General features: G+C 49.1%; 3 protein-coding genes across 3 annotated transcripts; all 3 read left to right on the forward strand.

Annotated features, from left to right (window-relative positions):
• Positions 1 to 260: 260 nt before the first annotated feature.
• On the forward strand, positions 261 to 1812 carry N7473_008490 (uncharacterized protein; the record flags this gene model as incomplete). The annotated part of the gene is made up of 3 exons (XM_057154430.1): positions 261 to 420; positions 483 to 688; positions 757 to 1812. The coding sequence occupies 3 exons, from the start codon at positions 261 to 263 to the stop codon at positions 1810 to 1812; spliced, it is 1422 nt and encodes a 473-aa protein (XP_057008768.1).
• Positions 1813 to 3039: 1227 nt separating this feature from the next.
• On the forward strand, positions 3040 to 6196 carry N7473_008491 (uncharacterized protein; the record flags this gene model as incomplete). Its single annotated transcript, XM_057154431.1, has 3 exons — positions 3040 to 3486; positions 3552 to 4017; positions 4077 to 6196. 3 exons carry the CDS (start codon positions 3040 to 3042, stop codon positions 6194 to 6196), a joined length of 3033 nt encoding a protein of 1010 aa, XP_057008769.1.
• Positions 6197 to 7949: 1753 nt separating this feature from the next.
• Positions 7950 to 8375, forward strand: N7473_008492 (uncharacterized protein; the record flags this gene model as incomplete). Its single annotated transcript, XM_057154432.1, has 1 exon — positions 7950 to 8375. One exon carries the CDS (start codon positions 7950 to 7952, stop codon positions 8373 to 8375), a length of 426 nt encoding a protein of 141 aa, XP_057008770.1.
• Between the last annotated feature and the right edge of the window lie 2919 nt (positions 8376 to 11294).

Genomic DNA, 11294 nt, shown 5'->3' on the forward strand with positions numbered 1-11294 from the left:
CAATGCCTGTGCTACTCCTGGATGTGATCTCGTTAGAATGCTCTCCACTTCCTTCCGACGATGATCATACCCCGGTTCATCAATGCGCGGGTACTCGTTCCCCATGGGGATGGACATTGCGCGTCCTTCACGGCTCTGCTTCAACTAGCAGCGCCAGGAATGAGTATTTAAAAAGTACATCCAGCCTAATAGATATCTTCATCACTGCTAAACAGTTCCAGAGACAGTTCACAGTTCTATCCTCGAGAAAATCCGCGAAAATGATTTCGCAATCACTCCTTCTCCTGTTCCCAGCACTTGCGCTGGCGTCGATTACCATTGAGGATCCCTCGGATGTGATCAAGCCCAAGTGGTGGACCAAAGACAATGCACTCCTCGCAAATTACGATATTGCGATGATCAGTACTCAGCCGTCGGACAGTAAGTAATCATTTCTATCAAGGATGAACTGTGAAGAAAATTGCGTCCCTGACGGTAGACAGTTGAGGCAATCCACAAGTATGACGGATCTAGCTCGAGTGCCAGCGTCGACCACGTTGCATGGTCTGCTACGGCGAATGATACCAGCGTCCTGCTCGTGGCGAATGGGGCCGAGTTCAATGGCTCATACATTGACTTCAAGAAGAGTGGATATTCGACCAATCTTAACACGGCCAGTTTTTGGGGATTCAATGCCGCAATCAACGTGGTGAGTATTTGATTGGAAGGTCATTGAGACTGAATTGAAGTTCTGACCATGCTCATCTCTATCTTTAGGCTAATGCCTCCACTGCCTACTTTGACAATGTCAATGTCACCGTCCATAACGGAGCTGCTCAAATTTACTCGTATGGAACCGACACTGTGGTCCACGTCAACAACTCTTGGCTGTACTCCTCTGGACCGGTCAGTCACGGCCTTTACGCCTCTGGCAATGGTACAATCGTCGGCCACAACCTTCAGGTTTACTCTGGTGGCTACCGATCTTCCAGCTTCTCTGGTGATTCCCCTGGCGGCTATATCTACGTTTACGACAGCGTTGCCCACGCAGCTGGCGTTGGATCTGCGACTTTCTACTCCCTGGGTCTGATTGATGCTCACAACGTGGTCAGCGTTTCCGAGAAAGGCCCCGTTGTTTTCTCCGATGGTGCCCAAACTACCAACCTGACAAACTGCGATGCCATTGCAGGACTACTGGGTGGAGTTGTGATCTTCAGCAGTTCCACTCGTGTTAGCGGCGCGGAGCTGAACTTGGTCAACACCAAGTTTACCACCCTCGGCAAGACGGTGCCCGGTCTATGGTTCGGTAATGTCATTGCCAGCGCAAACCTGAACAATGCCCGGCTTGACACCGCCTCTGGCATTCTGGTGGTAGCCAACTATTCCCAGGTTACTCAGGACTTTGACTACTACGCGGACTACGAGGACAACAGTAGCCTGTCCCCCGCCGAGGTGACTCTGACCGTCACCGAGTCCGACCTGGTGGGCGATTTGGTCGCTTACAACAAGAGCGTCATTAGCTGGACACTCAACGACTACAGCAGCTGGACTGGTTCTGCGTACTCTGGTTATGGGGAGGCCTACTTCGACGTTGCTCTGGACGCTACCAGCAACTGGACTCTGACCCGCGATACTACCCTGCAGAACTTCACCGATACCTTAACCAGTCTGTCCAACATCCACAGCAATGGTCACAACATCTACTACAACTCGAGCCTGAACAGCTGGTTGGGTGGTAAGACGGTTCGTCTGTCTGGTGGTGGTGTGGCGAAGCCAATCTCTTCGTCTAACAGCCGGGTCCACCGGGGGCTCACTGCTGGTCGCCGGCTGTGAATGAATACTGTTGAGCTGAGAGGATGGTCGATGTTGGGTTGATCTGTCAAAGGATAGTCTTGGTAATGCGGAGGACTAGTATATAGCATACATACATCGCTTGGTTAGATGGCACTGCTATACAATGGACCAATCTGTGATTATTGAACCTTGATGATCTACTAAGATTAGAGTAAATTAGGAGTGAGCCGGGTGCTCTGAAAGGACAATGGAAATGGGTTGGACTTACATTGTAGCCGATCGGTTCCGCTGGAATGGCTGGTTTGACCCCGCTGGCACTCTATACCTAGACTTATGTATGGAGCACTTTGGTACGCCCCTTCCTTGAATCGGAACCCAGTTGTAATTCATAGAGTTAGCACAACCTCAAAGATATAGTGAAATACGTCCATGAATCGGCTTCAGCTTCCCCGTGTTCGCATATCTTTCCACCGAGATTCTAGCACATTTGCCGAGTTTTTCTAGCGATATTCTAGAAATCGTAAACTAAGACATGCTCATTTATGCACCCCGCATTTGAGTTTCTTCTTCCGTGCCGAACCGTCAGGGCAGTTCTACGATCAAGGTTTATCTGCGTGTTTCGTATTCGAGCTCGGATTCTCGGATTCTCGTATCCCTACAATTCCCGCATGTTTATACCCACAAAAAAGGAAGACGGGATACGGATACGCCAGCCCCGCAAAATCCGTGAAGACTCAATGTCGGGGGTAAGCAAGTCAGCCACTCGCATGATGGTGTGTGGGCCATGACACGTTGGATAACTGGATAGTACTAGGATAAAGGGGTTTTAGGCTCATCGGTAGTCCGGGTTCCCCGCGAAGCCGGGGATTGTTCAGGAGTCCCTTCGGTCAAGCTCCTCCCGGAATAACCTCGGATGAATGATAATGTTGCCTAGCATGAATCAGTGTCCTGATTGCTCAAATTTCCTGCAACATTGCGTCGATTTGGGCCTTATAGCCACTCACGAAGATGCAAAATGGCGATCATCATTGCCGAGGAAGAACAACAGGAGGCCCCACGTCTAGGGACCCTACGTGGAACGAAAGCTGGGGATATCTCCACTCCCCCAGAGTGTTTCTGCTCGGTATGAAAAAGCCCGAAATCATGTCGTCAATCCGAAAGACTTGAGGGAAGTCGGATTTTCCGAATCCACTGATATATAGCTTTGATGGAAGCTGTCACTCAAAGGGTTCAAGCAGGGTTCAATCTCTTGTCCAGTTTTCCAAGATGTGGACACCTGCGATCAATCTTCTAAGTCTGTTGCTGCTTTGGCAGCCAGCAAGAGCAGACACCAATGATCAAACCTCCGCAAAGGTAGAGAGAGGTACTTTCGATGACCCCGCAGCCCGACTTCGTCCGCGTTTCCGATACTGGTTACCCGATGCTGGTGTCGATATACAGACAGTGCAGGATAATATCAAGTCTGCTGGTGCAATTGGAGCCGGTGGAGTGGAGTTTCTCCCATTCTACAACTATGGGGGTCAATTGAGCCCAGAGCCTACGGGTGCAGACTGGACCAAGGATGGCTTTGGAACGCCCACGTTCCACAAGATGTTTCTGGCCGCACTGGAGGCTCATAAGGAGGCTGGCTTGGTGATGGATTTTCCACTTGGGCCGAATCAAGGCCAGGGTGTGCCTGCTGATCCAAGCGATGAAGGATTGCAGTGGGATTTGGTATGTATATGCCGTATCGGAGGTCTCTACTCGAGCATTACTCTGACTTTGACCTCTTTTTCTAGAAACCCTTCTCTGCGGTTGTTACAAACGGCCAATTTGATGGGCAGATTCCAGGATGGGGTGCTGGTGAGCTGGTCGCTCTAGTCTCTGCTGAAGTACTGTCTACCAAGAACATCAGCCTGGGTACCGGCAGCTCGTCTTTCTTTGGATCATCTCAAAGTTCATACCTCTCTTTGGTGCTCAAAAATGGCACTCTAGTTGATTGGGCTAAGGATGTGTCCTCGACTGGACATGTTTCTCTCAAGTTCCCTTCTGAATCAACCCATCGCTTGTTTGCGTTCTATCAGTTCCTGAGCCAGGAAAAAAATCTGGAGTACAGCAGTGGCACTGGCAAGACTATCTGGGATAATGGCTCGTATGTCGTGGACCATTATAGTGCGAAAGGCGCACAGGTGGTGGCCAAGTTCTGGGAGAAGTATATCCTGCCTGAGGGAGTGAAAGAACTATTGATGGAGGTCGGAAACTACGGTAAAATGGGCTCTCGCTCATGTTGGACTGTGTCAACCATGCTAATCTATCTCTCACAGGATGGGAGGATAGTGTCGAGATCAGGTCAAACGTTTCCTGGACCCCATCGCTTCCTGAGATTTTCCAATCAAAGTATAGCTATGACCTGAAGCCATTCCTGCCATTGGTCACGTTCAGAGGCAACAACATCAACATTCAGAGCTCCAGTCCTGGTGAATTCTACTGTGTCCTCGACACTCCCGACCAGGGCCTTGGTTACCTCCATGATTTCCGCGGTGCGCTTGTGGAGGGATACCGTGATTACCTGGAAGGATTGACCAACTGGGTGAACAAAGAGCTCAACCTGCAGATGTCAGCTCAGGTTTCATACAACTTGCCAATGGATATGGAAGCCAATATTCCTTTCGTGAACGCCCCCGAATGCGAAAGCCTTCAGTTCGAAAGCAACATCGATGGGTACAGACAGTTCGCTGGCCCTGCCAACTTGGCCGGAAAGCGAGTCATTTCTAATGAGATGGGTGCTATTATGATGAAAGCGTACAACTTGCAACACCATGAGTTGTTGGGCTACATCAACCGGGCCTTTGTGGGCGGCGTTAATCAGATGATCCTTCACGGACAGTCATACACTGGTGATTACTACGGCACTACATGGCCGGGCTATACTGCGTTCGTGTACTTGTTCTCCGAGCTCTACTCTGATAAACAGCCCTCTTGGAACCATGGTCTTGGAGACGTCTTGAACTACACAGCTCGTGTGCAGTACCTTCAACAATCAGGTGTACCACGTACCGACGTTGTCATCTACAACAAGGTCTCCGGCACCAATCCCAGCTTCCCAACGCTATACTCATCAAACGACTTAATCGACGCTGGATATACCTATACATATCTCTCTCCAGATAACTTTGCCCTGCCCCAAGCAACGGTGAAGGGCAATACCCTTGGTCCTGATGGCCCCGCGTACAAAGCTATGGTCATCACAAGTAACAGCAACCTTACCCTGGATGGCGTGAATTATATCCAAAAGTATGCCCGCGCAGGACTGCCGGTGATTCTCAGTGGAGGTGACCCAGATGTATACGCAACACATGACAGCAGAGATGCGCCAGCTATCAAACAAGCTATCCAAACACTGAAGCAGTCCCGCAATGTCTACAGCGTCTCCACTGGAAAGGTTGCCGTCAAACTCCAGGCCCTCGGTATCCAGCCACGAGTTGCTCTGCAGAACAATGGGACGTGGTATGCAACCTGGAGAGAGGATGCACAGAACGGCATGGACCACGCCTTTTTGTTCTGCGATGGTAAAGCTTCGACTGGTACCGTTTCCATTGCCAGCAACAAGGCTCCAATCTTCTTGGATCCTTGGACTGGACAGACAAAGCCAGTACTCGAATATACTCGTCACGGAAACCAGGTTGTCATTCCACTCAGCTTGGCAGCAAACCGGACAGTCGTGATCGGCTTCATCGACAGTTCCTCCAAGTCCATTCAACACGTCACCCAGCTGCCCTCGTCTGTCGTTGGATATGACTATTCTCAAAAGTCTGGGATTGTGCTGCACCTCTCCGCTAGCGAGAACAGCCAGTCTCTGACCCTATCAGACGGTAAGCAGGTGAAGATCGCTGGTACGGAAGTAGCCAAGGCTTCCACCCTGTCCAACTGGACCCTCACGGCCGAACACTGGGAGGCACCCTCGAATGTCTCTGATGTTGACACGGTCGCCATCAAGCACAACACCACCCACCAGCTCTCTTCTCTTGTATCTTGGACGGAGATTGAAGCTCTGAGAAACGTGTCCGGCTTGGGCTACTACTCGGCCAGTATCAGCTGGCCCCCAACTGGTCATGGCTCCGCAGATGGAGCCTATCTCATACTTCCAGCCATTTCCCACGCTGCTCGGGTGTATGTAAATGGTCAGAAGGCTCCTGCAGTTGATTTCTCAGCTCCGCGGGTGGACCTTGGTCCATATCTGAAGAAAGGTTCCAACCAGATCACTGTTGTCGTTCCGACTACCATGTGGAATTACATTCGCAGCATTGCGGGTGAGGTTAAATCTGGGGGTACTCCGCTGGAGCTGCTTTTTTCGGCTTTTGGTACTGCTATTCCTCCCGTCACTGATAATGGCCTGGTTGGGACTATGACGCTGGTGCCTTATGTCAGCGTGCGTTTAGATTAGGTCTTGGTACAGTGCAGATCTTTTCAATGCAGTATAATTCATTACTTTGGTCCTGTCTTCACTTGTAATGACATTTGAAAAGGACAAGTGAGCTTGATAATGTGAAATTTGATACCCATTTCCACACCATAAGCCCCTGGACTCAAGCTTTGACGTTTTGGTAATCGTAGGAGCGTGAAAGTAATATTTTTTTCTGTTGTAGATCGTGATGAGCCCCGGCGGCTCTGAAAGGCCTCAATGTTATTTCCGAAAGTTCATTTGAATAAACCATCCGATGTGTTTTCTCTATCATCATTGTTTCTCAGAATCCTGAAAGCCTTAATTAAATCTGCTGGAAGGATGCCCGGTTGATACCGAGCCACGCGGTCAATCCTTAGCGAGTAGCCTTATTTGGGCAAAGCAGATCTCGGCGAGGCTTGATCGCCCTCGCACGGGGCCATATTGGCCGTGTGCGACATATCTAGAACCGTAGGTGCCACTGGGTGGAGGTTGAAGCACTAGCCACAATTAGGATCTGAGGGTGCGGAGGAGAAACTCTGAATATTGAAGGATTGGCCAAGGCTGGGAGAGTTCCAGTTTGAAATAAGTGGACAAAGTCTCCTGATCTGTGGATGCAAATCAAAGGATTCGTCATTGGCAATAATAATGCCGGCGACAGTAGGAAGGAGTAGTGCTGGTTATAATGTATGAAGCCGTCAAAGCAGATCAATGTGCTGTACAGTTCGCATTACCACATTCTACAATTAATCAACTCTAGTCTAGCTTGAATTGATACTGTAGCGAGACCAATGTTACTAACACTCAAACAGCCTCCAGTGTTTGGCAGAACAATGGCAAACTATGACATGTGGATGTCCCGAGCCAGCCCTTGAATACTCCTTCCATAGAGTGGATACTTTATGACTCCTTCCTAATAAGGAAAGAAGCAAACTACAATCTGTAGCGAGTCATGAAAGTGTTTGCTAGACAATGCTACTACCCGTATTTGAGACGTCTGTCAACAAGGAAGTTGAGAGGAATCCGGCAAATCATCGGGTAATGTTCGAGCTACGAATGGGATAAGTGGAGAGACAGATGGGACATCTGGAGATCTTCGGGGAAGGCTGATGAGGACCAATGAGAATGGAGATGGGTCAAGTCGCATTTACCTAAATCAGCACTGGAGCCGGACTGGGCTCGCTTGGATGGGGTGAGAAGCTCCGAGGCGTCCCATTATGAATGGGTGTATCCGCTATTGGTCCAATAATGCTGGTAGGTACTTACGTAGTTTGAATGCCAGATTTGGTAAACGCGGTTCTTGCGGTTCTTGCCATAGTATAATAAGAATTATGATCCTTTAATGATGAATATTCCTTTGATCCCATTATTCTACAATAGGTGGAGCAAGTTACGATCCATCAAGAAACGGAGTAAGATCGGATCTGAATAAGATCCGGGGGCTGGTCAGCAATCGATCGGATATAATTAGTCTTATCCGCGACGGCAATTTCTAGCGAGCAACAAAGCCGTTGTCAAACTTGTCACACAAGAGCCATCAATGTGGTAAGGCGTGTCCGGCTTCATCATGGAGATTGGACTGCGCTATCGTTGGCAATATTAACTACAGCTACGGAGTCAGCGACTATGCATCCCATTCGCGCTTAGAACATGTCTCCTAGGTATCTCGTCCGGGTTGTTAGCCTCGGCCCCCAAACAACCCGCAACAGAAAATGGATTTCACTTTTCAACGTGCCATTTCGTCTCGCTCGTTGAAATGTCCGATCCGGAGGGAAATCCATCTCTTGTCGTTGACTGGACAACACCGCCTCCGGAGCTCTTCAAGACAATCCTTACATATCTGGATATCGACTCAGTCAAGGCTCTCCGTTTAACCGACCGAAGATTCGCGGAACAGTGCATCGGACAGCGGTTTTTAGGCTTCATTCAGCAACCTATTCTCGATGTATCATTGCAGAATCTTCGTTCACTTCATGCCCTGGCACGAAATTCTGCCCTCAGCAAGATGATCCACTCTCTGACCTTTCTTGCCACAAGCCTGGATTCTTCTGGAGCTGAGAAGAACTTGAAATCAGGAGACCACATTGTGCGGGAAGTCCATGTGCGGATTTTCACAGCGACTACAAATTCTCCAGAGGAGCTTTCAAATGCCGAGTCCAATCTGAAATGGTTGAAAGAATAGCAAAAAGCAAGAGACAATGAGTCGTCGAGTGCGATGATTGAGCTTCTTGAAGGTGTGCTCACAAGATTTCGTGGATTGCATTCTATCCGGTTAGATAGTTCGTTTCTTATTGGACCTACGGAGAAAGTGTCGGCTTCGCAGGGGCAGTGGCATCCTCTCTGGATCCGAGCCTCGCAAGTATTCTTCTTGGTTGTCACGGCCATGGCGCAGAGCGGGGTCTCAGTGAGGAAATTCAATGTATATCGCCAGACCCCTGATGCTGTGTTACATCTTATGATATCACCAAATATGCTTCAGACCTCAACCAAAAGCAGCTAGAAATAGTGAGCAAGGGTCTGGAATCATTTGAGCTGAGTACGTCGGCTGAGGTACAGACGGCTGTCAACTCTGCCAAAGCTCGAAGGAAAGGCGCATGTGCGCAAAGGGGATACTTATCACCCAACGATCCTCGTGCATTATTAGCGGAGGGCACACCGGGAATTGTATCCCTACTCAAGTCCGCGCATGCTCTTCGAGAGCTGGATTTGTCTTTCCGTCATGCCCTGAGAGAAGGGTGCCCAGACAGCTACGACAAGATCATTGAAAGTATCGCCAACAAACCCAGTTCCCGATGCTGGAAAAATGTGCATTTTCTGGATTCCTAGCGAAAGGGGAGTCGATTTTGTTATTTCTCCAGAAACATCCAAGTCTCCGCTCTTTCACACTTCACGAGTGTGATTTGACCACTGGGTCATGGCCACCAATTTTTGCTCATCTAAGCGAATCAATGCCAAAGCTAGAGAGCGTCAGCTTCTCAAACTTGTATGGGAAATATGGGATGGAGGGAGAGCAAGAGGGAGGGGAGGGCCCGCAGGAACATTCTGAGATGGTGAATCTGCAACCGATTTGGGATACCAATCCACCACCACATTGGGATAGCTTCACAGAAGGTCCAGGGCGACAGGTGCACACTAGGACCTTCAATCGTGAAGACTTGAAAAAGGGGCTTGTGTTTCCGCCATTAGTTAAGTTGAGGGGACGACCTAAGGGCTCCGTGGAGCTCTTGCAGTGGATGCATACACGGAGAGAACTTTACGGAGCTCCATAGCGTGGGTTGCTTGGGGATTCTCCATCGTTGGATTATGGCCTCTTTGTTTTGTCTAATAAGTCTTGAACATGAACATCTGTGGTCAAGCCAAACCAACTTCTCGGTTGTTGATTACACGAATACCATTATTCCACAGGGTCGCCCTTGGAGAATATCAACGAGGGGCCAGATCTACCAAGTAAAAGAGCCTCAAAGGACAATCTCCATTAACATCGAGGACGATACCCAAAGTAGTAAATGGGGTTATCTTAGGGTGGGAAACTAGATGTGACGAGGCTGGTGCGAATAGCTCAATCCGGTTGCTGAATAGGGCTATCGGCTGCGAGACCCGAGGATGCCGTGGCGCGTGTCATGACGGTGCCGAGCTTTCTGGTAGCCGTACCTAGTTAGTCGCCGCGTACTCCGTGCTTCCTTTTCCGTCCGCTTTGGCTTGGCTTGCCATGATGTGTTTTCTGGTTGTGGTTTGTGGTCCAGCCTCGGTCGGCGCTTGGACGGGGACGCCGATGTACTGTAGTTCTAGAACACGGACTCCGGGTTATGGACTTGGGTGTTGGGGATGAGGCTGCAGAGTTGCAGTCGGTGTAAGGCTCGGAAATCGGGGAATCAAAAAAGGGGTGGTGGATAGATGCGTCGGTTAGGAAATACAGAGTATACTAAAGCTCTAGCGGCGAGGGGCTAGCAATGGAACAAGATTTGATGGCTGGAGCTATGAATCTTATTGTGATTTCAGTTTCGCTAAACGAATATTTGCTCTTTGTTGGGATACATTGTTTGTCCTAGGCTAGATCTATATCGTTGCATAACGGAGTTAATATGCAGGTATAAGACGGAATAGACGGTGTATCGTCAGCATTTACTCAGCACATTCTACCATATACAGAACTGGCTAGTCATGTACATGAAGTTAGTCCTGAACAGGTTAAAGACGTGTTATCCTCGCTAGTAAGCTCCATAATCATCGCTACCGTCCACCGCTAGACGCCTCGATAGTAACACTATTCCAATTCCCACGCCCAACTATGGAGTCCAAACTCGTATAACCCACCTCTCGTGAGATGAACCGGCCCTTTAACTCTTGAGATGTAAATCAATAATGTGCACTATTTGCCTGGAACCACCATCAGTCAAGACTAAAATCCCTCGTATGCCCCGATCGGGAAAACGCATGGCTCGTCTTGCTTTGCGCCCCTCCGCACTGTCCACCAATCATGATGGAGATATGGGGGTTTATAGAACCGCTGCAATCAGCAAGTTGCAATTGATGGCGGATACAGTTGAGTCCGGCCCCACATGCGCTAAGAGTCAATCGGGGAAGACGCGCCACATTTTGTGTTTTTCTTTTCTTTTTGCTGTCGGGGACTCGGGCTCCCCGCGTGGGATTGGGTGGACGCTTGGAAGGGTTCTGTAGTCGCTTGTTCTGTGTTCTTGAGCAGGAGAGCAGGATACCCTCCTATATACATACTTAGCTGTTAAGGAGAATAGTCTTTGTGCTTCGTGGAGTATATCTGATAGTCCTCAATAGTATGGGTAATAATTATCCAAAGTACATAGGATCAACCGCGGCTACAGAAGGCTGAGAATGATCAGAATGTTCGGCCAGGTCAACCTTCTCCCGCCAAAAAGTGGGACTTCCAATGATAATCTTCGACATAATGCATTAGGGGTTCATAATTATGTCATTGGGGGATCAACTAGCCTAGTGCATCTGCACCTGCATTTACCAATTCGGGCCATCCTGGTGCTTGTTCTCTTGGAAGTCTGGAATTGATTGATTATTATTTGTTTTCTGATCAAATAAACAGTTTTTGATTCATGCTCTCTTTCCTGTCTAA

This window comes from Penicillium subrubescens (genome assembly GCF_028828155.1).
Source record: "Penicillium subrubescens strain IBT 31985 chromosome Unknown utg000005l_segment0_segment0, whole genome shotgun sequence".
NCBI lineage: Eukaryota > Fungi > Ascomycota > Eurotiomycetes > Eurotiales > Aspergillaceae > Penicillium > Penicillium subrubescens.